At 53.2% G+C, this 26,197-nt stretch overlaps 2 protein-coding genes across 3 annotated transcripts; one reads left to right on the forward strand and one right to left on the reverse strand.

The window, feature by feature from the left end:
- Window positions 1-12,061: 12,061 nt before the first annotated feature.
- Window positions 12,062-20,332, reverse strand: GRB7 (growth factor receptor bound protein 7). 2 transcript variants are annotated; one of them, XM_063111445.1, is made up of 15 exons: window positions 20,271-20,332; window positions 16,211-16,367; window positions 15,953-16,103; window positions 15,618-15,774; window positions 15,397-15,518; window positions 15,214-15,291; window positions 14,820-14,957; window positions 14,332-14,442; window positions 14,012-14,110; window positions 13,649-13,729; window positions 13,426-13,542; window positions 13,176-13,236; window positions 12,956-13,043; window positions 12,759-12,852; window positions 12,062-12,535 (listed from the first exon to the last, which is right to left on the reverse strand). In XM_063111445.1, the coding sequence occupies exons 2-15, from the start codon at window positions 16,360-16,362 to the stop codon at window positions 12,389-12,391; spliced, it is 1,596 nt and encodes a 531-aa protein (XP_062967515.1). In that variant the 5' UTR covers window positions 16,363-16,367; window positions 20,271-20,332; the 3' UTR covers window positions 12,062-12,388. The 2 variants fall into 2 exon arrangements, with proteins under 2 accessions (XP_062967515.1, XP_062967514.1); XM_063111444.1 differs by lacking the exon at window positions 20,271-20,332 and adding an exon at window positions 20,006-20,031.
- Window positions 20,333-24,626: 4,294 nt separating this feature from the next.
- MIEN1 (migration and invasion enhancer 1) lies at window positions 24,627-26,023 on the forward strand. Its single transcript, XM_063112512.1, has 4 exons — window positions 24,627-24,752; window positions 24,861-24,958; window positions 25,409-25,485; window positions 25,570-26,023. Exons 1-4 carry the CDS (start codon window positions 24,664-24,666, stop codon window positions 25,651-25,653), a joined length of 348 nt encoding a protein of 115 aa, XP_062968582.1. The 5' UTR covers window positions 24,627-24,663; the 3' UTR covers window positions 25,654-26,023.
- Window positions 26,024-26,197: the final 174 nt, after the last annotated feature.

Below are 26,197 nucleotides of genomic sequence, written 5' to 3' on the forward strand. Positions count from 1 at the left end.
CCCAAGTGAGCCACTGGCCGGTCCTCTGAGGTCAGTTTTTTGAATGCGATGGCCACTCACAAAGGCTGCACTTTCATTGCAGCATTCTGAGCCTAGATTGGGGCCCATCAATTCCAGAGAAAATTTATATGTGGAAACTCTACATTCTTAAGTCTTGAAGTTGAACCAGGTTGTATGTAGTGAATACCACCACACAGGTAAACATTTCCTTCTGTACGAAGTCCTTATACTAAGTAATGCCCCCTTTGCTGGGAGTAGGAGATAAGGGAGAAGGAGAACCTTAGCAAGATGCCTAGAGAGAAGGGCAGGGTCAGGATTGGTATCTGCTGCTGTTGGACAGTGAAGTCCTGTAGCAGCTTCAGGCGGCACATTTACTATCTCATGCAGGGTCTCTCTGAACACGAGCTTTGTAGGTCTTCTCACTCTTCCCTGTCCCACCAAGCCTCTTGTTAGGCAAGCCTCCCACCACACACCTGAGGAACACAGAAGAGGCCACAATCTGAGGAACAACCATACCCATGAAAAATTCCCTTGCAGCCAAGTTGACAGAGTTGGGGTAAGGGTGGAAAAGGAATAGAACCAGCTGTCCAAATGTTCCCTATCACAATTTGAAGTGTTGCATAGTACTTGCTACTGACAGGGAACAAAATAGAAGTGTCTCTTCCACTACCCTCCACCACCACTACCAGAAAAAAAGAGAAGAAAAAAAAAGATACTGATAAATCCACCAGTCTTCAGATTCCTTCCAATCTTCAGATTCCTTAAGTCATTCTCCCAAAAAAACATTTGCTTTGGCACAGATAAGTCAGCTAATCTGAAGCTTTGTTACTCATTCTGAGCTCTTTCTGACTCAATATCTGACTTTGTCAGGGACAAAATTTCTCGTCTTTTAAATTCATCACTTAACATTTTCTAGGCCCATACTCGCAGTGGCCTGGATATAAAACGACCTCAGATTTCTTTTGCAAAGAGAAAATGTTTAAAAACACAAAATGTTACTCAGTTGAAACACTGTTATTAGAAGAGCACACATCAACATAGTGGTACAAATGCTACTGGGAAAAACTATTCTTGTTTTCTTCTGCTTCCCCCTCACTCCCTCTGTGCTGAATGTGAGATTTAGAATGTTTTAAGGGAAAAAGAAATACTTCTGATATGTATCCCAGGGCAGGCAGTAAAACCATAATGGAAATGTTTCTTTAAAGTCATAACTTTAAAGTGTACTCCTACTGATAGGAGGTATGTTGGTCTCTAGCGGAGATTTGAAAACTCCAGGACACTCAAGATCTGGAAAAGATCTCGGACATCTTTGAGGACTCAAAGACTCAGGATTAGAACTTGAGAGCTCAAGAACAGAAAAGAAAGGGGAGAGGAGAAATTTCTGTCCTATAATATAGCATCAGGAACCGAAAGAGATATGTGATATATAGGGATATCTCTTATATTTTAAAGAATTAGAAGCTATTTTTGTGCTCACACAGAAAGTACAGTTCAGAAAATCTCTGTAGACAGAGGTCAGTCAAAGAGAATGATTTGGAATATAAGTGCCTATAAAGAGAATAATTTTGACTGAAACAAAAGGCTAGACCTATGCCAACCTAGGAAAAGGACTCTGTTCTCTAAGCCTGCAAGACTGAATTGTTCTGAAAATGATCAGTGAACCCAGCGTTAGGGACTGCTGACTCTGAGGACTATGAACTTGGAAGAGCCTAGAAGAGAGTTATGGGCCGGCCCGTGGCTAACTCGGGAGAGTGCGGTGCTGACAACACCAAGTTAAGGGTTAAGATCCCCTTACTGGTCATCTTTTTTATAAAAAATAACAAAAAAATAGAAGAGAGTTATGAACTTTAAACTTGTGTGAGCTTATAAAGTAACACAAGACTGTACCTCTAATTTACCCAAGCTGTATATAGTCTGTAACTTGTCATGCAATCACTGTGATAAAAAGGGTTTTGCACTTTGAAGAAGGGTGCAAGTTTCCTCTGAATATTACAGTAGTGGATTATCTTATACACTGATATTGATTGCGTTGTTATTTGAAATTGGAAAGTTAATGTTTTGATTAAAAATGTAAGGGCATAACAATATCTACCTTTCAAGGATGTTGTGAGGTTTTATGTCTATGGGGAAATGTTACTTGGAGGGGGGGTATGTTATATGGTAAATTTTTACCACTGTATGTACTGTGGTAAAAATGTCTGGATTTAGAGACATGAAAAATATTCAAAGACCGTCCTAGGACCATAATAATAGTTCTTTTGCAAATGGAGGCAACTGGTCTCTAACACAATTGCCTTTGTGTTGTTTTAATGCCTAACAGCAGAGAATATGCTGAACCTTGGAACAAATGTGAGTTAACCACATGCTACAGACATTTTGAGGCATTGCACCAGGGAGGTAGAATAGCTTTGCTCCCTCACCTTTCTGGGAGCCCTGAATCATTAGTTCCCCCAATAACTTAGAGTTTCCTCAAATGCTTCTCACTGTCCATCTCTCTGCTGAACCTACTCCAGAGAGCCTGGAAAGCACCCCACAATGCCATTCACTTTCCCCAAGCCCTTGCCACACATCTGCAGGGCCTATTTCATATTCTAAATGTAAGTGCAGCTTTGCTTCATCCTCTCCTAAAATGTGAACACATTTTAACATGTTGGGGAAATGGGGAAGCTTAAAAATGATTGATCCCATTGCAAGTGACTCATTTATACAAGGACTTTTCCAGGTTAGCAGACAAGGCCCTTTTTGGTGGGCCTGCTTCTGTGGGTTCACAGAAACCAAATGACTGTGGGTTGCAGAAAATTAGCAGGTCATTTAAAAAGCAGACATCCCTTCACCCAGACTGTGGTTTTGCATGCTCAGGTTCTCAGTCTATGCAGGATCATTTTGGCTACTGGAAAAACCATAGCTTATTTTTAATTTCTGGTTGCCAGAGCCACCACATGTGTGGTCTGTGGATGACCCTTGTCTGCAGAATGATGGGGGAGGAACAGAATGTGGTTTGGGGCTCAGAGTAGCTTTCCCACCAGGAGTGATGGAGGAAGCCCTTGCCGAGCAGTTTTGACAGCCCTGCTTACAGCCTCTCTTCCCATTTGCGTTTCCCAGAAATTCTCTCCCTGCCCAGTAGTGACTTTCCCTCTCCACTCCTCTACAGTTTTACCGGTAGTCTGACCATCTGGAGCACTGTGAAGTGCCCCCTTGCTCTGTAAAGACTGTTTAAAGACAGCCTCTGAAATGTAGCAATGCTAACCCTCCCCAGAACCGTAATGAGTACATCCTTGTGTCAGAAACAACCATGCTGATAGTTTTCAAGGTTCCTTTATCGTGTTTGATTTTTACACTGAAAAATAAAATCCTGGTATGTTTAAAAATTAGTCTTTGTACATGCTAGCATTTGTAGCTGCTGCTGTCAGAAAATGGAAGGGTTTTATTCTACCCTGAGGAATATTTTCTTAATTTAGCCCCTCTGGATATTTCTTAAAGTACAGGTATCAAGGTAAATGGAATTATTGCCTGGCCCCTTGCTGAGCCTGCCATTGGTGTCCTGTTGCTTGTCCTTCATGCCCCCATAACAGGGTTCTGATTCCACTGGTCCGTAGTACACTAAGGGGACCCAGAGGGGTTGGGAGCCTGGGCTTAGCAAGATCAACACATGGAGCACAGTGTCTCCCCACTCCAAGTCACTGCTCCACCCTCCCCCAACAGGAATTCTTCCTAAAAGACAAGTCTTGGCTTTTTCATTATGGGGTCTCATAAGCCTCCACACTGGGAAACTCAAGTATTCACATTTAATTAATTACAGTCTTCAGATACTTGGAGGCCCAAATCTAAGGTGTTGGGGGGAAACTCCTTGGATCAGGGAGCTTTCTCCCTGTCTTGTTATTTTGTGTTCTCTCAGAAAATGTTAGAGAAGAGTTTGAGAGATGGTCTGGCCTTCTGCTCAGTCTCATCTAAAGCACCCTGCCCTTCCCTCTTCTGTGGAAGAGGCAGGAGAAAGACATTTCTGAGGTTTAGAATTAGCAAATGTAGGCCAGATTGTGGCAGCTTTCTTGGGCTTTACATTCAGCCCCATCTCCCTCCCTTCCGTACCACTAACCTGTCTTTAGGGTCTCCAGCAGGAATTCCAGTCTCACTCAACACTAATGACAGGGAGAAAGGAATGGCGTAGCAGCCCACCTTTGTTATTTAACATTAGATACATTCAAAAACAGCCTCTCAGTAGCTGATTTTCAGCCTTGGAGATAAGTGGTATGTGGCCTTCCCCAGTCCCACTTCCTTCCCAAAGCAGATGCAGCTCAGGGAGAAAAGGAGAAGGAAACAGGGACACCTGACCCTCTTTGCCAATGAGCAGTGGAAGAGAGCTCTGCACTGGCCTGTGCTGGCGTTGGGACTGAATGGGCTTCTTTCTGGCCTGAGGATAGTTTCCTTTCCTAATTCTTGGGAACAAATTTGATGCTTTAGAGGGTGGTAGGCTTGACAGTGGAGGCCACCCCACACCTGCACCATCTTCTCTCCCTCCCCCATCACTCAACATCTCAGGCCACTCACACAGGCTGTGGTGCCCAAACCTCCACCTGCGGGAAACTGTCACCCAAGGGCAGGCACGGGGAAAAGGACCTAGCTCCTGTCCCTTGTCTTCCATCCTTTAGAATCCAGGGTCTGAGGGAGAAAGGAAGTGACAGCTCCGGGAAGGCCAGGAACGCTGGGCGGAGAAGCACGTTGGGCTGCAAGTTCCGGCTGTGGAGCATTCCAGGGTCAGACAGTTGTTTGCATAAAAGCCAAGAGCCACTGCACCTGGGGTGGGGAGGCCCTCTGGGGAGGTACTCCCTGGCTTGGGGGAGATGGGGGAAGGAAGGTGTCATGGAAAGTCCCTGAAGGACACGGGGTGTTGAATTTGCTGTGGTTTTGTTTTTAACTCTATCTTGACCTGTGAAGTAGGCAGCTGCCTCCCTTCCCCCAAAATAACAGACCTTCCCCCAGAATAACATGCACATACCCAAGGAAAGAGCACTGCAGTGGAAAGAATGGAGGTTAGAGGGCCTGTGGGTGATGTAAACTGCCCCCCTTCCCCAGGAGTGAGGGGGCAGGAAGCCCCAGAACAGCCTTTTCCCATCATCTCACCTCCCCCCTCAGCCCCTTCCACACCCCCCTACCCCCCAAGAGCTGCCTAGTCAAATAAACCACAGCCCTGGGGGTGGCTGGTGGATGGGAACTAGGGGGGCAGATGCCACCTCCTCCCCTAAGCTTGTCCTTCCACCAGCTCAATCCCCGTCCCGCCCCCACTGGAATTGCATTCTCAGTCCCTCCACCTCTCTCTCTCTCTCTCTGACTTTAACTGCCCCTCCCTGGACTCCTGGGGAGCTGTGTGTGTGTGTGTTGGGGGACAGCAGGTAGAGTCAGTGAATACAGCAAAGCTCTGAAGTCTGGAGCAAAGGACAACCTGTGCAGACTCCTGCGAGTACTTGGACTCCTGGGTTCCAATCCCAGCCCTGCCACTTTCTGGGTGATCCCAGACATTTTGCTTTCCCTTTCTGGACCTTGATTTTCTCATGGAGTCAGGGTCTCTGAAGTTCCTTCCAGCTGGGACTCTAAGCATGGCCGCAACCCCATTGCTCCAGCCGGGCTCCAGACCTTTCCTCTAAGGCCAGAAAAGAGTAGGGAAGAAGGAGGTCCTGTTCCCGTCCCTCCTGTCCCCACCAGACTCAGGCACTGGAAGACAGGTCGGGCGCTGGAGCTAGGGTGATAGTGGCCTGTGATTTTCCCAAGAGGTCACTTTCTTAACTGTCCTATGAAATTCCAATCCTGGCCCACAGCGGTGGGAGGGACAGGAAAGTGACAGGCTCCTGCCCCCACACCTGTGGATTGGTGGGAGGCTCTGAATACGGGTGCTGAGGATGGGGGTGAACCCCGCCCCTCCCCCACGCTCAGGGTCTCTTCATTCTCGTGGTCCCAGACACCAGATTCCCAGGTCGGGGTGCCTGGGAGAGGAAAGCGAGGCCGGGCGGAGGGGGAAGGGGTGCGGTGCCGCGCGACATGGGAGTCGCGGGGGGTGTGAGGGGAGGGGCGCTGCACTTCTGAGAAACAGCTCAGCAGCCCGCAGCCTAACCCCCTGCCTGCGGCTTCACAGCTCGCTCCTCCTGCCGCCCACGCCGCTCGGGGCCTCTCCGGGGGTCGGCAGCCCCAGCGCGGGTGGCGGCTGCTGGGGAGGAGCGGCAACTCCGGGGACAGCGGAGTGGAACTCCATAGGGGGAGGGGTGGAAAATGGAGCAGGGCGTGGGTCGCGTGACACCCAGGAGTAGAAAGCCGTCCCTCCCTTGGGGTCCTGAGCGCTGGACCTCGGCTTGCCGCGTGTCCCCCCGCCTCCCCCACCCAGGTCCTCTCCCATCACAGCAGGAGCGGGATCCAGAAGTGAAACTGCTGGGGGTCACAGCCCAGCGCCGCCGCTGCGCCCCGCCCCGCCCTTCCGGGCCCTGCAGCCCAGCAGGATCTCCCAGCGCTCCGGCGACTGCAGGCGAGGAAGCGGGGGAGGGGAAGAGGAAGTGCCCCGCGGGCGGTCTGCACCGAGCGCGGCCCCTCTCCTCGGGGGTGCCCGCCCGTAACCGCCACTGGGAACCTCGGGAGGTGCGACCCGAGCCCAGGGAGCCGAGCCCGCGGCGCCGCACCGCCCGCGACGGCCGCTAGGTGTCATTGCAGCCGCGCGGCTGAGCCGGCTCGGGCGCCGTCGGGAGGCGGAGACGCGCGGTCCCCGGGAGTGGGAGGACCAGGCCGCCGCTCCGCACGCGGGTCCCGCCTGGCCCTCGCGCCCGGTCGCCCCGCGATGCTTGAATGTGGCGCTCACAACCTCCTCCACTGCCTGGTCTCGGGAGGCGCCCACCCAGCACACCGACGCGCAGTGAAGGGCACATTTGCCCACACGCCCCGCGAGCCCCTTCCCGCGGGCCCAAGGACCGACGGCGCATATCCCGTGACCTCGCGGAGCCCAGTTCACAGAGCGCCGGGCCCCGAAGCGCGCCCCTGGTGAGGCCCGCGTGTCGTCCCCCCGGGGAGCGCGAGGCGCGTGCCACGACCAGAGGTGGCTCTGTGGAGCCTGGCACCCGGCAGCGCCAGCATTCGTGTGCAGGCGGGGTTGTTGGGGGCTGGAGGGCGCAGCTCAGATCACCCCGCGCACATGTCCACAACGGCTGCGGGCATGGGTCCCCGGGTGTATCCTCACTTCTACTCTAGCCTCGTCTGACAGGTCTTGGGTACTCACTGAGCCACCTCCCCGCAACACCACGCTCATCCCTTAGATTTTGGGCGGGTAAGAGGAGAACTCAGCTTGGGACGAGGGTACCCAAAGATGGGGATCCTGTATTGGGACTGATGGGTGTAAGAGGGCCAAGGTGGGCCAAGGCTGGGGAGAAAAGAGATCCCCTGGAATTCTTTGGGAAATTGGGGTAGTGCCATTAGGAATACCACTTCTAAGTATTCTGGAGGATCTGACTCAGGGCGTGGGAATTGAGCAGGTAAATTTGGATGAACATGCCTGTTGGTCATAGGTGTGGGGGTGCAGGTGGCCCATTCCATCCCTGCATACAGCTTCCCCTTGAACTCCAAGGTCACAGGGCCCAGTTCCACTACTGAGACCCTAAGGGGATCCACTTGGTGGCCCTACAGGGGTGGCTTTGGCCTCCCAATCTCCCTCAGTCTCCCCAAAACCACCCCAAGATAAACCCAATCCAAGTAAGAACAAACTGCTTCCCACAAAGACACAGTTCCAGCTCAGCAACCCCCCAGGTGCCCAGCAAAGAAAAACTTGCCCCTTTCTTGGGGTAGACGCAGTCCTGCGAGACGCCATTATAGCTTAACCCACGTGGGATTGAACTTTAGGCCCCATTAGGGTCTGATGGAACACAACCCTACTCAGCCCAGATAGTACCCCCATTTCCCAACACCACTTTCCTGTATAGAGATCCTGGAGGACACCTGGGGACCAGCCTCAGCCCTGAGGACCGCCCACTCAAGTGAGGGTCTGGAGTCCAGTCAGCAACATCCAGTTCTCCCAAGATCCAATTCCCTCTCTTCCCTCCCCTCCCAACTTCCTGCCCTAAGTTGCCACTGCATACCCCCGTCAAGCCCCAGAGCTGAGGTCCTGCCAATAGGACAGGACAGGAAAGCAGTCTTTGCCCCAGAACCCCACCACTGTGCAAGTTGGACCAACCCCTGACTTCTCCAGGCCCCCTTTTCTGTCTGTTGGAACACACCAGTGTTTCAGTAGTGGAAGCCTTTTTTCCACATATACCATAAGACTGAACTCCCAGATATAAAGGCCATGCTTCCCCCCACCCCCCACCCCCAAGTGTCTGCTGGAACCTTGAACTCTGCGAAGCAGTTAAAAAACTGCTTATGTAGATAGTTTGGAAGAAAGGATCCTTCCAGGTGGACTTGGGCTCCCCTGGCTGTGTCCCATCTTTCTGTCTCCACCCTTCCTCAGGGTGTCTGGCACTGGGGCCTGAGGAAAGAACCAGGCAGGGTCACTGGCCTGCTGTGAACCCTCGGGCCTGTGCCAGAAGGCCCTCCACCTGTGAACTTAGATACTGCATAGATTCCATTGAATGGGATGGGATGTCCAGGGAGCAGGGAGAGACTAAACTGGCCAGAGCTTTTTTGGATGCACCACCCATGGAGGTGGCTCCCTGGAATCATGTCCACCCCCATTCCCAGAGTCTAGAAAGTTGGCCCCAGTGCTGGGCTCACAGCGGCCACACTCACCAGGGGAGTTGGTGTCTATGATGCACTGCAGGCCACTTAGGGCCAACTCCCTGGATGGGGGCCCTCATCACCCTCTCAATGCCTGCATCCTCTTCAGCATTGGGAGATTATGGGGAATTTCCATTTTTTCCAAAGTCGTCTTCTGATTTTTGAAATGTTCTTTAGTAAGCATGTATAATTTTTGTAATCAAACCCAATAAGTTAATTTTGAAATGACAGTATCTGAGGCCCCAGCCCCTACGTTCTCCACCAGAGAAGCCCCTGCTTCCCTTCCACCAGCCCAAATTTCCTCAGAACCACAAACCTCCACTATCCAGCACGGCAGCTGTCCTTGGCAGTCCCTTCTGCTGTCTGGCCTCTGTAGGTCATGCTGCAGTCTCTTTGGAGGTAGAGCAGCTGCCTTCCCACATCCTCAGAGCTGGGAAATCATGTCCAGGGTCTCTCTGTGAGCTGGCCCTGAGAGACCCCTGTCCCCCACACTCTCAGCACACTCGCCAAGGATGTCTAGCTGCTGTTCTGCAGTATCCAGCTCAGGGCCAAGTGCCACCACCTGTAAGGGATCCCAGCAGCCAGGTCCCTCACAGTGGCTAGCACTGAGAAGGGAGAGGGCAGAGAACAAAGGGCAGGGCAGGGAAGGGCTGCATTCCACCACCTGCAATCTGGGCTGAGTTTGGCCTCTGTCCCTAACTCCTTTTGTGACTCCAGGTGCGTCACTTTGTTTCTTTGAGCCTTAGTTTCCCATTTATAAAATAAGGAGGATATCTGTCTGACAGAGACTCCAATTAGCTGATTGACATAGACGGGCTTTGTCCCCTGCCGAGTGCTTTGGGCTGTGCTGCGAGGGGACAGTATTCTCCTTTTGTGCAACCTGAACCCCTGGACATGCTTAAAAGGTGACTCATCCTGACCCCTTTACTCTCACCCCAGCCTGAAACCCTGGCACCCACACCTCTGATGTGGCCCTGGGAATCCGTGGCCAGCCACACAACCAGCACCAGCCAGTCTAATGCCTGAGGAGCAACCAGTGGTGAGGATGTTTCTGGGAACCACAGCAGGTGGCAGGCAGCAAGTTGCACTGGTCACTGCCTCAAGTCCTGCTAAAATGAATCAAAATCTGCCACCCTTTCTGCACCTGGTGTGCAGTAAGTTCTGCAGCGTAGAACCCCAGCAGATTCCAGGCTGGAGTACAGATGAGGCTTCTCTGCCCACCTCTGTCTGCCAGGCCTGGCTCCAAGTTCCCCAGCATGGGATTAGCCAATGATGGGGGTGCCTTGGTCACGAGTGGCTGCTTGGGCTGCCAGGCCTCACCCAGGGGCTAGTTGTGGGGGCTGGACCTTCTCAAGGTCACCTTAGGACAACCCTCCTGGCCAGAGACCAGGCTACAGAGAAGGAAGGGGTTCTCCAAGGGGGGACCTCCCTACAGGCCAATATTGCTACCACTGCTGCTTAAGAATTCCACCTGGAAGTCAGCAGGACAGGGTAGCAGGACATGCCCAGACTTGATACTCAGACCTGGGTTGAAATCCTGACTCTCCCACTCACTGTGATTTGGGGCAGGGCTCCTCACTGAGCTGATACTTTCCTCACCTGCAAAAGGGGATCCCACCACCTTGTGCCCAACCAGTCTCAAGGATTTTGGGAGAGACTCTTCATTTAAAAGATATATATAGTAGGGGCCAGCCCGTGGCTCACGTGGGAGAGTGTGGTGCTGACAACACCAAGTCAAGGGTTAAGATCCCCTTACTGGTCATCTTTTAAAAAAATAAATAAATAAAAATTAAAAATTTTTAAAAAATAAAAAATGTATATAGTATGTAATTTTTAAGCATACACAAAAGTAGAGATCATTTAACAAATCCCCATACACCTAGCACCCAGCTTCAACTGATATCAACTCATAGCCAACCCGTGACTATACCCACACCCTCTCCCTTAACCTCTAGATTTTTAAAACAAAGCTGAGACATCATGTCATTTCACCTATAAATACTTCAGAATGAATCTCTTAAATACTAAAAAAAAAAAAAAAAAAAAAAAGCCATAACCACAATACCATTATCACGCCTTAAAAAGTTAACCATAATTTCTTAATATCATCAAACATCTCATCAAGAGTTCAAATTTCCCCCAATTGCTCATAAATGATTTTTACAGTTAGTTTGGATTTGAATCAAATAGGGTCAACACATCACATTTGGTTGATATATGTCTAAATTTCTTGAAATCTAGAGATTCCCCATCTTTTCTTTTCTTGTAATTTTGTTGTGGTTGAAGAGAAACTGGGTTATCTGTTCTGTAGAGTTTCCCAGTCTGGATTTTGGTAATTGTATTCCCATGTGTCATTTCACATGTTCCTCTGTTCCTTGTATTTCTGGTAAATTAGTAGTTGGATCCAAGAGATCAGATTCAGGTTTGATTTTTGGCAAAAATAATGGGGTTCATGTGTCTGGAGGGAGGGTCTATCTCTTTGTGACGTGAGCAGCAGGTTCAGGTGTTGCCAATCTGATTATGATTATGAAAGAACTTATTATGAAGTTCCCATCAGGAAAGAGCTCAAACAGTAAGACTTTTAGACCAACATGTAGACTGGCTGAACAGTGGGCAGAGGCCAGACTCTGCAAGGTCTAACTGGGTTTAAGTGGAAGCACAGGACAGGGGGCAAATTTATGTCTTGGAAGGATCGCTCTGGATGTTGAAGGATGCAACAGAAAGGTGAGGGCTGAGCACTGTAGGATTCCATTTATACGTCTTTCTGGAAGGGGCGTAACTGTAAGAACGGAAAGCAGATCTGGGGTTGGAGAGGGGAGAGGGGTTGACAGTAGGGGCACAGGGATTTATGGGTGGTAATGGAACTCTTCTGTATCTTAGTCATGGTGGTGAATGCACACCAGTGTGTGTCTGTTGGGGCTCACTGTCCGACCACCTAGCCCAGGACTTGCTGAGGACTAGGGTGCTGTTGACCTCATCTCCAACTCCCAGGCTCTATTGGAGTTGCCACTATAGTTTAGGCCCTGTCAGGAAACCTCACCTAGATGTCGGTCCTTGTTGTCCATTCATTCATTTAACTGGCGATTATTGGGCATCCAGTATGTGCCAGGCTCCCTGGGCACTGGAAACTCTCATATGACCAAGACCACCCCTGCCCTCAAGAAATATCCAGGCTGGCCAGGATGTGGCCTCAACCCATCTGACACATTCATCAGGGCCTCCACTGTATCCACCTCTCCTGGTCCACTTCTCAATACCAGCTAGCCAGGTCTTGCCAGATAGAACTCAATCTCTGTTATCAAAAAATAATCTTTATTGTCACTAGTATAAAACAAAGCAGATCAACTGGTCTCTCAGTCTGTACAAAGTGTGGGGCATAAGACCATCTGGGCTGTCCCCATTTTTCCCATAATGCCGTGCCCCAGAGCAGTGCGCCAGGTGCTCTGTGGAGAGGAGTCGAAGGTGGACTGGGTGAGAGGCATTTTCTGCCTGAGGGAGGCAAAGGAGCAGAGGAGAAAACTGGAGTTGGGGAGCCCTCCAATGACTCGTCATCCTGTTGCCACCTTCTGTACCCTACGAGTCCTCTCGATGAGCAGAGGGGGCAGGGGGCAGTCCAAAGCCAGACTGAGACTTGTGTGGCTTGGGGTGGCAGTCAAAGGGCCACACAGGTACAGCAGTGGCGCAGCAAGCAGGGCAGGATGCCGCGGTTCAGCTGGTGAAACTCCACGAGCTGCAGCAGGTCGGTGAAGCGGGTCTGTCCATCATCCATGCTGAAGTAAAGGCGGCCCTCCTCCTCACTCTGGGGATGGCCAAAGGGGGTGGAAGGTCAGGGAGGGGCATGAGGCTTGAGGAGCCCCCCCCCCAGGCCAGAGCTGAAGTCCCCATTTCTTGCACAGGGAGAAAGGAGACACACTGGGGGAAGGGAGTTCCCAAGGGGACTGACGAGGAGGACGGGTTGCTGGGAGCCCTGTGTCTCTGTTGCAGGAATCCTGGGACTCTTGGGGAAGGCAGGGATTACTCACGGGCAGGATGAGATAATGCTTGACCTTCTGCAGATGGCACAAAGAAAGGACAAAGCCCTGTGGGTTCCGCTGACTCTCCCGGACTAGGAACAGGCTGCCGGGAGACAGGGTAACATTACCCGAGGAGCCATGGCTGCTGCCTTGACCCTGGCTCTCTCATCCCTGGGTCTGCTGCCTTGCCCAGCCCTGCCCCTTACCCATCCACCAGGCCCTGCTGTCTGATGAGCCGCTGGCTTTCCTCACGGGAAATGCGTCCATGGAACCAGGGCTGGGTGCGGTGGATGGCTGGGGGGAGAGAAGCAAATGGGCAGTCACTCCGGGCAGAGGGCCCCCATTCTACCCTCCTACCCACCCTGGCTGGGAGTGCTCAGAGAAGCCAGGGCAACCCACCCCTGGGGACTCTGGGCCGTCACCCACCTGCACTGAGACTTGTGCCTGAGCATGGGGTGGGCAGGCTGAGGCGGTGGTTTGTCTTCTTCTGCAGAGTGATGGGGGACACAGGGGAGTCAGGACCTGGTCATAAGTAATACCCAGCACCTCAAGAAAGTAGACCCCTTTCCCCAGCTGAGGGGCCTCCCCTCCCCACCCTTCCTCCTTCTGCTCCATGGAAACCCATATGGAGAGTAGGTCCCCAGCACAAACACGCAGATGGCTGCAGGTCCCTCACCCTCCAGGCCTGGGCCTCCTCCAGGGCTGCACTCAGAGCTTCCCGGGGGTTCTCAATGACACGTCCAGCATGGCCGGAGAAGTCCATGGCCACCAGGGTATTATCTGAGACACTTCTCTAGGAATAGGATGGGATGGAGAGGGAGGAGTCAGAACAGTGCCCAGGTATCCCTGGGACAGGGCCTGGGTGTCCACCCCCACCTCATGCCCCTATGCACACTCACCAAGGGCGGGGAACCCAAACAGGATGGGCGCAGGTGGTGAGACTGTGCCTGCTGATAATTCTTATACAGCTGCATCCCATACTGGAGAGGGAGAAAGAGAGCCTGAGGTCAGGAGGTCCTGGGGGCTGGGCTGTAACACCCGCTCAGACCAGGACTCGCTAAGAGCAGGGCTGTGTTTTTGCCTTTCAATAGGAGCTTCCTGAAGCCACAGCTGGACTCCAGCTTTGGACCAGGGATTCTCAGAGAGCAAGGCTGTGATGCCCTCCTCATTCCAGAGATTTCCTCAGGGCAGAATTTGTCTTCTCTCATGCTGGGGATAACCTCAGGCAGGGCCAGCTCCCCATGCCACTCCCAGGGCCTCACCTTGAAGAGGCGGAAGGCTGCCAGCCAGCAGGTGCGGCTCTGCTCATCCTCACAGCAGAAGATACGAAGCCCCTTGTGGCCATTTCGAAGCTTGTTGGGCTGGGGGAGAGGAAATTGACTGGTCCCACATCTGCCTGTAGGACCAGATGTGTATCCCTAATCTCCATGGGGCAGGGCAGGACCCAAGGAGTCTCCCCAGCAGTGCAGGGTGTAGGGAGAAGAGTGTGAGTGTCCAAGATGAAGCTCAGAAGCCCCAGTTAGGATCCTGGGGCCTGAGCAGCTTCCGCTCCCCCAAGGCCAGTTCAGGCCAGGGTCTTCACCTTGACACAGAAGCCAAAGTCCGTGGGCATCCCGTAGAGCTTGCGGCCCTGGGTCACCGTGTACACGTTGGACTCATTCACATCTGCCACATACTGCAGGTGTCTCGGATCCTAAGCAGCACAAGTGAGCAGGACTTGGTAAAAGCAGACCCTATTCCTCTATTACTGCCCTCCTAAGCCAGGTGGGGAGATTTTAGGACCAGAGATGGACAGGGAAGTACCCAAGGTCACACAGCAAATAGAAGTAGAGCCTGCTGACTGGAACTCAGGTTACCTGCCTTTTCTGTGGTACCTCCTGGTGTAGGTAAGATGGGCAGGGGCAGGGGAAGGGCAGTAAACTGTAGGCAGCCAGCCTTGGGGGGAAGGAGGAAGAGGAGCAGCTGAGGGTCTCAGGACTCAAGGGCAGGGGTTCCAACAGGGAAGGTGCAGCTCCTAGGACCAGAGATAGGGTACCCTGGAGGCTGGGGCTGGCACCCTCCAGACCTCACCTTGGAGGTGCCCTTGGTGGAGTAATAGAGGCCAGACCGTCGCAGGAAGCAGAAGAAGCGTTTCCAAAGCTTGCGTCCTGACCCCCGCAGCTGCAGGAAGCCCTGGATCTCGGGGAAGCTGCCTGCATTCAGAAAGTTCTGAGGCCAGAGGAGAGAGGGAGGAGGATGAGAGGCCTGACCTCCTCCCCCCACCCCACCCTCAGGCCTTCACAAGGAGGGGCTCCACCTGCATTTATTGTCCCCATTTAACAGAGGAAGAAACTGATGCTCAGGCAGGGAAAACGACTTGACAGTCACATGGACTACAGCTGGGCTCTTTCCTCCATGGAGGGGAGGCACTGCACAATTCTGGGGAGTCATGAATATGCAGTGAATGGGGGCGGGGTCCCCTCACCTGAATGAGGTCTTCATGGGATATGCCTGTGTGTGCATCGAGGCAGCTGGAGACCATCTTTTCTGGGAACAGGGAGTGCTGGGGAGAGAAAGGGGTCGGGATCAGGGCTCAAGGGTCTAGGTTGGGGATCAAGGTGTCCCAGCACCCAGACCCCCAACCCCATCCCCCCACACACACACTCACTGGGGAGCTCTTGAACAGTTCGTACTTGGCGAAGTTTTTCCGGAAGACAAAGCGGCTGTCTCCCCCCACAGGCCAGGCGGCCTGCACTTCCACCACGGACTCGTGGTCCTCCAAACCCCGCTCTGGAGTCAAGGGCAAAAAGCAGGAGTGAGTGGAGACTAACCACGCCTCCTGACGAGGCACTGCCCCCAGACCAGGCAGCTCCCTGCACCCCTACTCACCCAGCGCTAGGTGGGGGTGGCACTCCACCAGCCCCCAGTTCTCGTCACTCAGGGCGTGAGCTCGCTGCACCAGCATCTCGCTCACATAGCGAGCAGTGGCGCCCACGGCCACCTCCACTGACCGGCAGGCCCCGTCTTCACTGTACACCTTCACCACCTGTGCCCAGGGATTGCAGATGACTTGAGAAGGGCAAAGGATGATTCTCTTTCTTCTCTGCTGCTGTATCCTCAGGGACCCCCAATCTAGATCCCCCCACCTCTACTGGAGTGGAGCTATATCTACTCCAGGCCCAGAGCACCCCCAAATCCATCTTCCCTTTCGCCAGACAACTCACATGGGGGCGGCTGGCATCTCTAGGGAGAAGCCCCCTTGCACTGGAGGGCCCCCCAAGAATGGGGGTCTGTGAAGGAGGACTGCAGAGCTCAGGGAAGGGGTTGGGGATGGAAGGTAGAGAGGTTGCCCGCAGCTCCTCCTCTCGAAGTTTCCTGTGGTGAGGGGAGAGAGAAGAAGGGAGGGGAGAAATGCTTGTGTGCATTATCCAGTGCTGGCCTCCCCCCACCAGCCCCTCCCCAGCCCCATCACCCCACTTTACCTGCCGGTTGGGATGGGCAGAGGCTGGGATCTCTTCACTTCCCCAGACAGAGAGGTATCAGGGGGCGGGGGAGTCCCAGGAGGGGTCCCGGGGGCTGGGCACAGGTCTTCTGGGGAGCTGCTGAGATGAGGTGGAGACAGATCCAGCTCCATGACATCTGCAGGAGAAAAAGGGGCTGAATGCAGCCTTTCCTGTGCCCCTGTCCTGGGGAGAGGGACCTGGAGAACCAGGTCTCTTGACCTCATTCATCTGTCAGGGTGCCCCTCAGAGTTCACACAACACCTCATTGCTCCCCTCTAACTGGAGTTTCCCTGGAACCCTCAGGGAAGGATAGAGAAAGAACCCCATTTTACAAAAAGGGACACTGAGTTCCTAAGAAGGAAGCATTCTTCCCCCCAGTGACAGGTGAGTTGGGGAGGAGTGGAATCTGGTGTTTGGACACAAGTCCAGTGCTCTTCTGTTAGCCCAAAGTTGCTCAGAGGAAGAGATAACACCTCCCCCCCCAAGTCTGGCAGCAGCAACAGACTCCACAATCCACAGACTGTCTGGGGCTCAGCTCTCAGTGTCAGGCCAAGCGCCACCCCGCTGCCTCCAAGCATGGAGTACTCATTCCTCTGGGCTCTGCCCCAGGTTTTTCCAGCACTTTGTTGCCAGAGCTTCTTGTGGCAATGCCTGCCCAAGTGATGAGTGATGCACAGAAGGGGAGAAGGAAATGGGGAAGGACAGGAACCAGGAGGACAGACTCAGCTTTGGAGGGAGGGGCCCTTGTCTCAGCATCCCGCAAATATTTTGTGTCCTCCCCAGACCCTTCCTCCTGCCCAATTCTTTCCTGAAGCCCCAATGCTAAAGCCACCTCCTCTGAGAAGCCTTCCTAGATTTTCCACATCCAGACTGAACAGCTCCCTCTCGGTACTGTGCTGGGGCCTCTGCACCAATTACTGTGCACCTGTCTTATCCATCCACTGGTCTGAGGACACCTGGTGCCCCCAGGCAGGGCCAGAGTCTTACCCATGTCTTCTCACCCACGGGTGCTGCACAGACACTCAGGACGAGTAAGGATAGGAGAGAGCAGGCAAAGATGCCCACTGGGGAGTGCTGGCCCCTCCTCCACAGGAACTAGGCAGTTCACTGTGGCTGTGCTGAGACCTGGGAGAACCGGGGAGAATTTACCAATCCCAGACCCCTGCCTGCTCTCTAGGATACTGGGCCAGTACTATGAAGCCACCTGGTGCATCTCGGATTGACCCCCCCAGGATGAAGCAGGCGTCTGACCCTTCAGTGAGGGCATGAGGGGACTTGGGGGACAGGTGAGTCAGGATGGGGCAGGGCAGCACTGCCTGGGGCTCTCCATTCAACCTTGACTCATCTGCACAACTTCCTGGCTTAGGAGAAACACAAACAACCCTGCCTCTGACCTCCACCCCCCACTCCTCAACCTACGTTCAGCCTTCAGGACTGGGGGAGGCACAGGGCAGGGAACAGGATGGGGGAAAAGCAGGATTCAGGCCTGAGGCTTCTCTGACATCACCTCCTCCTCCCCACTCTTGGCCTACCTCCACCCCAGGTGGTACCTGCAATTTGCCCGCCCTCAGTCCCAAGCCACCACATAGCCCTGAGCCCCCTGGCCCAGGAAGGAGAAAGGAAATGACCAGCCTGGATTCGGAGGCCTGCCTGGAGTGAAGCCAACCTTGCAGTGGTGTCCCCCCACCCACCCAAAGTGGGGCTCAGAGCTCCCCATCCTGTGGTGCTCATTCTGCTGCTGGGTGCCCCTAGCACCCAGAACGCAGCTGGCCTGGGGGACTTATCCAAGTCACCCAGGGGGAAGAGGCTGCTCCTAACATACTGTCCCCGGTGTCCTGGCCAGAGAGGTACTTTGGAGCCAGAGTGGGAAAAACACCCAAGGCACACAGAGCAGAAGCCCTAGAGAAAGCCAGGGAGGGGCTCAGGGTCCTGCCCAGAAGAGCAAACCACACTCACCACCCAACATCAGCCGACCAGCACATCCACACCAAAACAATGCCCCACTCCTACCCCATCTCACCTCTGGCAAACAGCCCCGCCACTTCAGTTCAGGGAGGACTGGGACCACACCTTCCCTGACGTCAGAGACCAACAGTGGGTGGGAGAATCCCAGAGGGCAGTGTTTGGAAGGGGGGCAGTAATCAAATCAGATCAGAGGCTGGCATCAGAGGTCGGGCAGGGGTCCGGCCTTCAGCTCCCTTCACCCTGCCCTTCAGACCCTCCCAAAGCTAGAGGGGAGTGGGACAGCCAGGACCACAGAGTTGAGGTGGGAGGAAAACGGGGTCCTAGCTGTAGCCCTGGGCAGCACCCCACCCAAGAGATCTGAAGCTTTCACACTTGGGCCTGGGAAAGCCTCTGTTGGAGAAACTGACCCCCCAAATCAATTTGTCCCCTCAGCACAACTCTAAGCCATGGCTTCCCCAACTGTCTCTCCTGCCCCACGGCTCCAGCCCCACCCTCGCTCCCGCCCTCTCCACCTCCTTGTTTACTTCCTGAATCTTGCCCCACCTGGCTGGCACAAAGGGCGGGTGGCAGGGCCAGTGTTCAGCACCAACAGAAAACAAGGCCATGTTCGATGCTTGCCAGGGTGGGGGGAGGGGCCGAGAACTGGGCTGGGGGTATGGCCCAGTACTCCACGCCCCGCCCCCATTAGGATTGACTGTGGGGGAAGGGGAGCTTAACCTTCAGGGAGCTCTTAGGGTGCGGGGCCCAGGTGAAGAGCTGGGAAACCCCTAGGTGAGCCGGAGTTGAAGGGAGGGCCCGGAATACTGAGGTCCCGCCCACTCCCTCACTCAGGAAAAAACACCCAGTGAGAGAAGAGGGGGGCAGCTCTTTTAAAGTTTAATTTGGGAGGAATGCTCGAGTGTCTATGGGGTTAATCATTACAGGCTGCTTGCCTTCATGGAGGTCCCCCCCCCCCACAGCAGGATTTTAGGGGGAGAGGGGAGAGCAGAGTCCAGGACAGGCAGACCAATTGGGGGCCTTCCTGGGGGACAATGGTGGTGGTGGGGGCTTCCACCCAGCCAACAGGTGCATTCTCCTATTTCCCCAGCCTCATCAGACAAGGCCACCTGCCCCCGTCCCACACACACTCTCCCCCGGCCCCATTCACTGAAGACCCCTCAGCATCCACCCCTATATTCCTCGCCCACTTTATTCTGAAGCCGGGTGGGACCCCTTGGCCCACCCCATCCCCATCTCCCAACCGAGGGCAGGCCGCTGTGTTCCTGAGCCCAGCATACAATCTGGAGAGACAGAGCTTCAGCAATTTCGAGAATCCCTTTCCTTTACTGTCCTCCAAATTGGAGGGTACCTCCACCCCCACACCCGCCCTTAGAGACGTCTGTCTTAGGCGAATCTTGGGAAACCCAAACCGGAGTAAGATCGAGCTGAGCAAGGGAGTGAGGGCAGCTCCCTCGGGATTCGGACCTCTTTCTGGATGTGCGGGGAGGGACTAGTTTCAGCGGGAAAGCCGAGTCTCCTGGAGGAGAGAATCTGAGACCTTCCTTCCTATCCCAGCAACTGGTCTGTGTGCGTGTTTGGGGGGTGGGGGAAGGGCACGGGGAGAGAAGGAGGGAATGGGGGAGGGCAGGAAATGACAACAGGGGAAGACTAAGGGTGGATGGAGAGGAGGGGGCGGGATGGGGGATTGGAGAAAAAGAGAAAGTGAGAGGCCTCCAGAGTAACACAGCAGCGGGTCCAATATGTCCATATCGACCCCAGACCTGCCCGTGCGTCCCAGCCCCTAGATGAAGTGCCCACTTTGGTCCTTACCTGAACCCTGGGTGTCGGTACACCGGGCTGGGGCCACCGGTTTAGGCAGGGAGACGCCAGGCCCTTAACTACCTGTCCCCCCACTTGCCCCCGCCCCTGGCCTGACATCACCAAGGGGGGCAGGGGAGGGAGAGAGCCGGGCCGCCGCCTGTCCTCCCACCTGGGCAGCCAGCCAGCTTGGCCCAGAGACGGGCACAGCCTGGGGCCCTGACGTGGCTGGAGGTAGGAGCAGGTTGTCGTCTGAGACCGATCTCGGTCCCCTTACCTGAAGGAGTCCCAGCAGGAGCAGCAGGACACCTGGTCCAAAGTCTGGTTCTGTCTAGGGATCCCAGATACCAGGATTTGACTTCGAATCCACTCCCGCTCCTCTACAGGTGTTAGGAGGGTGTCCCGACTTTGGATGTAGAAGTCCAGCAAGGTGGGGGATCCCTGTGTGTCCAGATTCCAGGCCCAAGGAAACTACAATTACCTTGGGCAGGTGGGGGCGGGGCCTGGGGGAGGCGCGGGGGAGCAGGAAGCATAGGAGGGCGGAGACTCCCTGGCACTCTACGCCGACTGGGATTGTTTTCGCCCGTCCTAGCCTGGCAGCAGGTGCCAGCGGAGAGTACAGGTGCCTGGGGAGAGGCGGGGAACAGAGTCGAACAGAACAGGCTTGAGAGCGCAGATCGGGAAGAGTCCTGACTACCTGGGAGGGAGGGGCGGGGGCCTGAAAGGTAAGGGGGAGCGGCCCCGCCCACTCTTCATCACGCCCCTCCCCAAACCGGGTCAGTTCACTGGCCAAGCTAGGGGGCCTGTCGCGGCTCTGCGTCGCACCCACTGGGGCAAAGGGCACTTTGGAAAGAGGGAAGCCAGCCAAAGGGGTGTCCAGCAACATGGCCTGCCCCTTGACCTGCAGCCACAGTCTGGCCACACAGGCTGCGCCCTGTCCCCTCAGAGGCACCCAGGGTATGCCCTCCCTTCTGAGCAAGGTCCAGGGTCTCAGCTTCCCCTTTTAAGGGGTTAGGCAGGGTCACACAGCAGAAGAAGCTACGGTCACCCGGGCAAAGCTCTGGCCCGGCTACCAGGGCACTCCTCTCAGAGCAATCACTTCAGCTCTCTCGTCCAGCACTCCCAAAGGCAGGGCACTAGGAGAGGGGCTGGGAGACCAAGATAAAGGCAGCAGCCACCTCCCAGCTTGATGTGGGTGACAGTTAGAAAACAAACAGTCCATAGGGAGATAAGAGGCCTGCCCTGGGGAAACACAGAGGAGTGGCTCCAGCTTCAACTTTCTCCAAACTGAGTTTTCCTCGAAAAACCAGTATAAGTAGGCCAAGCAAAGAGGAGGGGGAGGGGCAAGGTCACCTGGGCCACGGAGCAGCTTGTGCAAAGACAGAGTAGACAATTTACTCATTCATTTATTCAACTGTTAAGTACCCACAATATGCCAGCCCCATGCGTGGTGCTGGGGATACAGTGGTGAGCAACAAAAACAGACCTCATCCTCACCCTCATACAGCCCAGAATCGCAAAAATAAGAAACGACGGGTGACAACCATGCTAGGAGAGTGACTCACGCAGAGTTAGGGAAGACTTCTCTGTGGAAGTGACAATTGAGCAGAGGAGAAGCTGGCTGGGGTGGGAGGGATTGGGATTGGACCTTGGCAAGAGGGGACGTGGCATGCAGAGGCAGAATGGGGGTGGAGGAGAAAGCAAGGAGATGATGCCACACAGGTAAACCTGGACAGGTGTGCTCAAACGCAGCTGTGCTTCTGAAAGTACGGCCTGTGACTACCTACCTCCAAATCTCCAAATCTTATGTAAAAAACACATGCTGAGGCTCCTCCCCAGACTCTGAGACCCAGGAATGTGTGGTATTGACAAGCCCTTAGGTGGGTATTCTGCAAACCAGGTTGGAGAGGCATCCATCCTGTTTGTCCAGACTGGCAAGAGTAGTGGGCAGAGGTCAGACCCTGCAGAGTCTATCTGGGCTTAAGGAGAGGCACAGAGGAGTGGGCAAATTTAAATTTTGGAAAGACTGCTCTTGATATTGAAGGACAGATTGGAAAGAGAAGCCAGTCTCAGAGGGCTGAATACTATAGGATTCCATTTATATGGCTTACTGGAGGTGCAGAACTATAATGACAGAAAGCAGATGTGGGGCTGGGGAGGAGGGAGAGCAGTTGACAGTAGGGGCACAGGAACTTGTGGGAGGTAATGGAGCCATTTCTGGTGGTGGATACACACCTGTGTGCATTTGTTAGGACTCACAGGAGGGTACACTCAAGAGGATGAATTTTAATGTGTATAAATTATATCTGAATTTTTTAAATATAAAAGGAAACAAAAAAGAATGCATTTATAGATAAATGGGAGAGAATCAAGAGTCCAACTATAAACCATTATATTTCTGGTCAATTGATTTTTCACAAAGGTGCCAAGACAATTTGATGGGCAAAAAAGATAGACTTTTCTTTTTTTTGTGGCTAGCCAGTATGGGGATCTGAACCCTTGACTTTGATGTTATCAGTACCATGCTTCCCTAAGTGAGCTAACTGGCCAGCCCGGTCTTTTCGATAAATGGTGCTTTGACAATTGAATACCCACAGGCCTAGGGATGAATTTAGATCCTTACCTTACATGGTGCACAAAAATGAACTCAAAATAGATCATATACGTAAATGTAAGCTAAAACTATAAAACTTCTAGAAGAAAACATGGAAGAAAAACTTCTTTGTGGCCTTGGGTTAAGCAGAGAACAGCAAAAGCACAACTGACAAAAGAAAAAAATGATAAATTAGACTTCATCAAAATTAAAAAAAAATTTTTTTTAAGAGGACCAGTAAGGGGATCTTAACCCTTGACTTGGTGTTGTCAGCACCACACTCTCCCAAGCGAGCTAACCGGCCATTCCTATATAGGAATCCGAACCTGTGGCCTTAGTGTTATCAGCACCACAGTCTTCCAAGTGAGCCACAGGCCAGCCCTAAAATTTTAAATATTTGTACTTCAAAAGACACCATTAAGAAGAAAAACTAGGAGAAAGACTAGGAGAAAATACTTGTAAATCACATATCAGATTAGGGACTTTGTATCTAAAATATATGGAGAAATCTTACAAATCAATAATAAAACAACCCAATTAAAAACGGGCAAAGATTTGAATAGATGTTTCTTTAAGTAATATATATGAATGGCTAATAACTACATGAAAGATGCTCAATAACATTAGTCATTAAAGAAATGCAAATTAAAACCACAATGATATACCACCTCACCCCCCACTAAGATGGTTATAATCAAACAGACAGATAACAAGTATTGGTGAATATGTGGAGAAACAAATCCTCATATGTTGCTGGTGGGAATGTAAAATGGCACAGCAGTTTTCTTAAAAAGTTAAAAATAAACAACATACAACCCAGCAATTGCACCCATAGGAATCTACTCAAGAGAAATGAAAACACACATCTATGCAAAGACACCTACATGAACGTTCATAGCAGCATTATTCAAAATAAACAAAAACCGGAAACCCAAATGTCCACCAACTGGCGAATCGTTAAAATGCGGCATATGCATACAATGGAATACTAGTCAGCAATTAAAGGAACAGACTACTGGTACATGCTACAGCATGGATAACCCCCCAAAAAACATTATACAGAGTGAAAGAAGCCAGAACCCAAACACCACATATTGTATGATTCCATTTGTATGGAATGTCCAGAAAAGGCAAATTTGGAGAGACAGAAAGCAGATCAGTGGTTGCCTGGGGCTGGTGCTTGGAGCTGGATGGGCTGCAAACAGGCAGGAGGGAGCTTATCAGGTTGATGGAAATGTTCTCTAACTGGATTGTGGTGATGGTTGCACAACTCTACAAATAACTGAATTTTAAAAAAATGAACAGTTTAAAGGGACACTGGAGTGGACGACCCGTTAGAATACCATAGTGGTCCTCCAGGGAGGGAGGAGGCAGCGGGGACCTAGGCAGCCTCCAGAGGGCTGGAATGAGACGGGAAGTGCAAGAACTAGGTGCAAGGGGTGCACAGAGCCCGTGTAGCGGGTTACCCCTATCCCCCAGTCTAAGTCTTATTGAGGGCAGAAAAGAGGGAGTAGCAGAAGATTGGAAAGGCACAGTTAAGAGTATTTGGGTGTGTAACTATGGAGTGGTTTAAAATGCCATCAGCATGTTGGCGAGAATCCGTAATTATTATACACTATCAGTCCCCATTCCCAGACTGCTTTGCTTGCCCCACCACTTTTTCTTGCCTTTGTAAACTGGAAGGCGCTTTGCGGTCTATGGTGTATTCTTTTTTGCAGCTTGGCGATACGGGGATCCGAACCTGTGACCTGAGGTCGGAAGACTGTGCTCTAACCAACTGAGCTAACCGGCCAGTCCTAGTATATCTCATTAGATTAAATAAAGCCACGTAATCCGGCGGACGCCAGGCGCGCGGTAAGCCCTGTGCTCTTGGAACCCGGGCCAGGGAAGGTGGTCTGGACCGGTCCGCCCGGCCCCGTCCCAGGACGCAAGCTCACGAGCTGCGGTACAGGCTCAAAACGTAGCAGTAGCCGTGGCCTGCAGGGGGCGCCCAGACGCAACGCGCGGCCCCGCCCCGTCACGTGCCCTTGGCGGCGCGTCACACCCGGAAGCAGCAGCCCGAGCGGAGCGGGCAGCAATGAGCGGGGAGTCGGGGCCGATGTCCGTAGCGCCCCCTCCCGGGGAGGTCGAACCGGGCAGCGGCGTCCGCATAGTGGTGGAGTACTGGTGAGCGGCTCCGACTGGAAGCCCCCCACGCCCCGGGCCAGACGGGGGTGAGTCCACGGGAGGCCCCTCCCTCGAAGCCCCAGCCCACCCCAGATCTCTTCTCCCCAGTGAACCCTGCGGCTTCGAGGCGACCTACCTGGAGCTGGCGAGTGCCGTGAAGGAGCAGTATCCCGGCATCGAGATCGAGTCGCGCCTAGGGGGCACAGGTGAGACCCGCAGAACACCTGCTGAGTCAGTGTGTGTTCTAAATCCCAGCTCTACCACTTTCTATCTCTGACGCTGGCTGCTTTATATAAAGTGCCCAACAGTGTCTGGCACTTAGTAAAATGTCCAGCCAACATGAGTCCCTTTCCGTGGGTGAGGGGGTCACAGATGAGGCCTGTAGGGAAAAACCGGTTAGACGGCAATAGTGTAGGGTTGGTGGGAGGGAGCCCTTTGAGTGATGGAGGGACATACAGGTGAGGCCTCCCTTAGGTTCTTTTGAGCTGACCTGTGGTTGGGGAATGACTTGAGCTTCAAATGAGTCTCTAAAGGGGCTGATGGGGGAACATCAAGGAACCTGTTAAGTGACTGTGGAGGGCCCTTTTTGCAGGATGTACCCTGACTTCTGCCTCTGTTCTCAGTATATCATTTCTTCATTTGTTATTTCATACCAGGAGCCTTCGAGATCGAAATCAATGGACAGCTGGTGTTCTCCAAGCTGGAGAATGGGGGCTTTCCTTATGAGAAAGATGTGAGTATTTGCAGTGCTGGGAGGACCCCTGGGTCACCCTACCCCAACAGTAGGGTCATCCCATTCCACATCTCTGCCCTCTAGCTCATTGAGGCCATCCGAAGAGCCAGTAACGGAGAACCTCTAGAAAAGATCACCAACAGCCGTCCTCCCTGTGTCATCCTGTGACTGCACAGGAACCCGGGTTCCTGCTGTTCTGGGGTCCAAGCCTTGGTCTCCCCTTTGGTCCTGCTGGGAGCTTCCCCTGCCTCTTTCTCCTCAGCTCCTAGTAGCTAAGAGACCCTGGCCTCCACTTTGCCCCTTTGGGTACAAGGAGGGAGTAGAAGCTTCTGTAGGCTGTGGAAGGAGAGAGATGCTCTCCATGGACTTTCCACAGCCACCTTATACCCCCTGCCTAGGATCAATGCCCGTAAGAGCCCAGTCCCCTCCCAGCTTGGCAATACCCCTGAGATGCCACAGTAGATCTAATTTATTCTCCCCTAGTCCTGGGCAGTGTCAGCTATTGGCAATAAAGTGGCACTACAAACGGTTGCACCAATTAGTGTGTGTTTTTATGTCCAGTCTGGGAGTGTGGGGGGCACAGAGGTCAGCCCAGTCTTTGTACCACTAGGGTGGCTGTGCTGGGTAGGTGGGCTTTTTCTGGACAGCTACCTCTTAATTCAGTGAGCTCCTCCCTCACAGCCAAGGTAAGGAAAATGAGTCACACAGTAAA

Source organism: Cynocephalus volans, chromosome 10, assembly GCF_027409185.1.
Source record: "Cynocephalus volans isolate mCynVol1 chromosome 10, mCynVol1.pri, whole genome shotgun sequence".
In the NCBI taxonomy this organism is placed as follows: domain Eukaryota; kingdom Metazoa; phylum Chordata; class Mammalia; order Dermoptera; family Cynocephalidae; genus Cynocephalus; species Cynocephalus volans.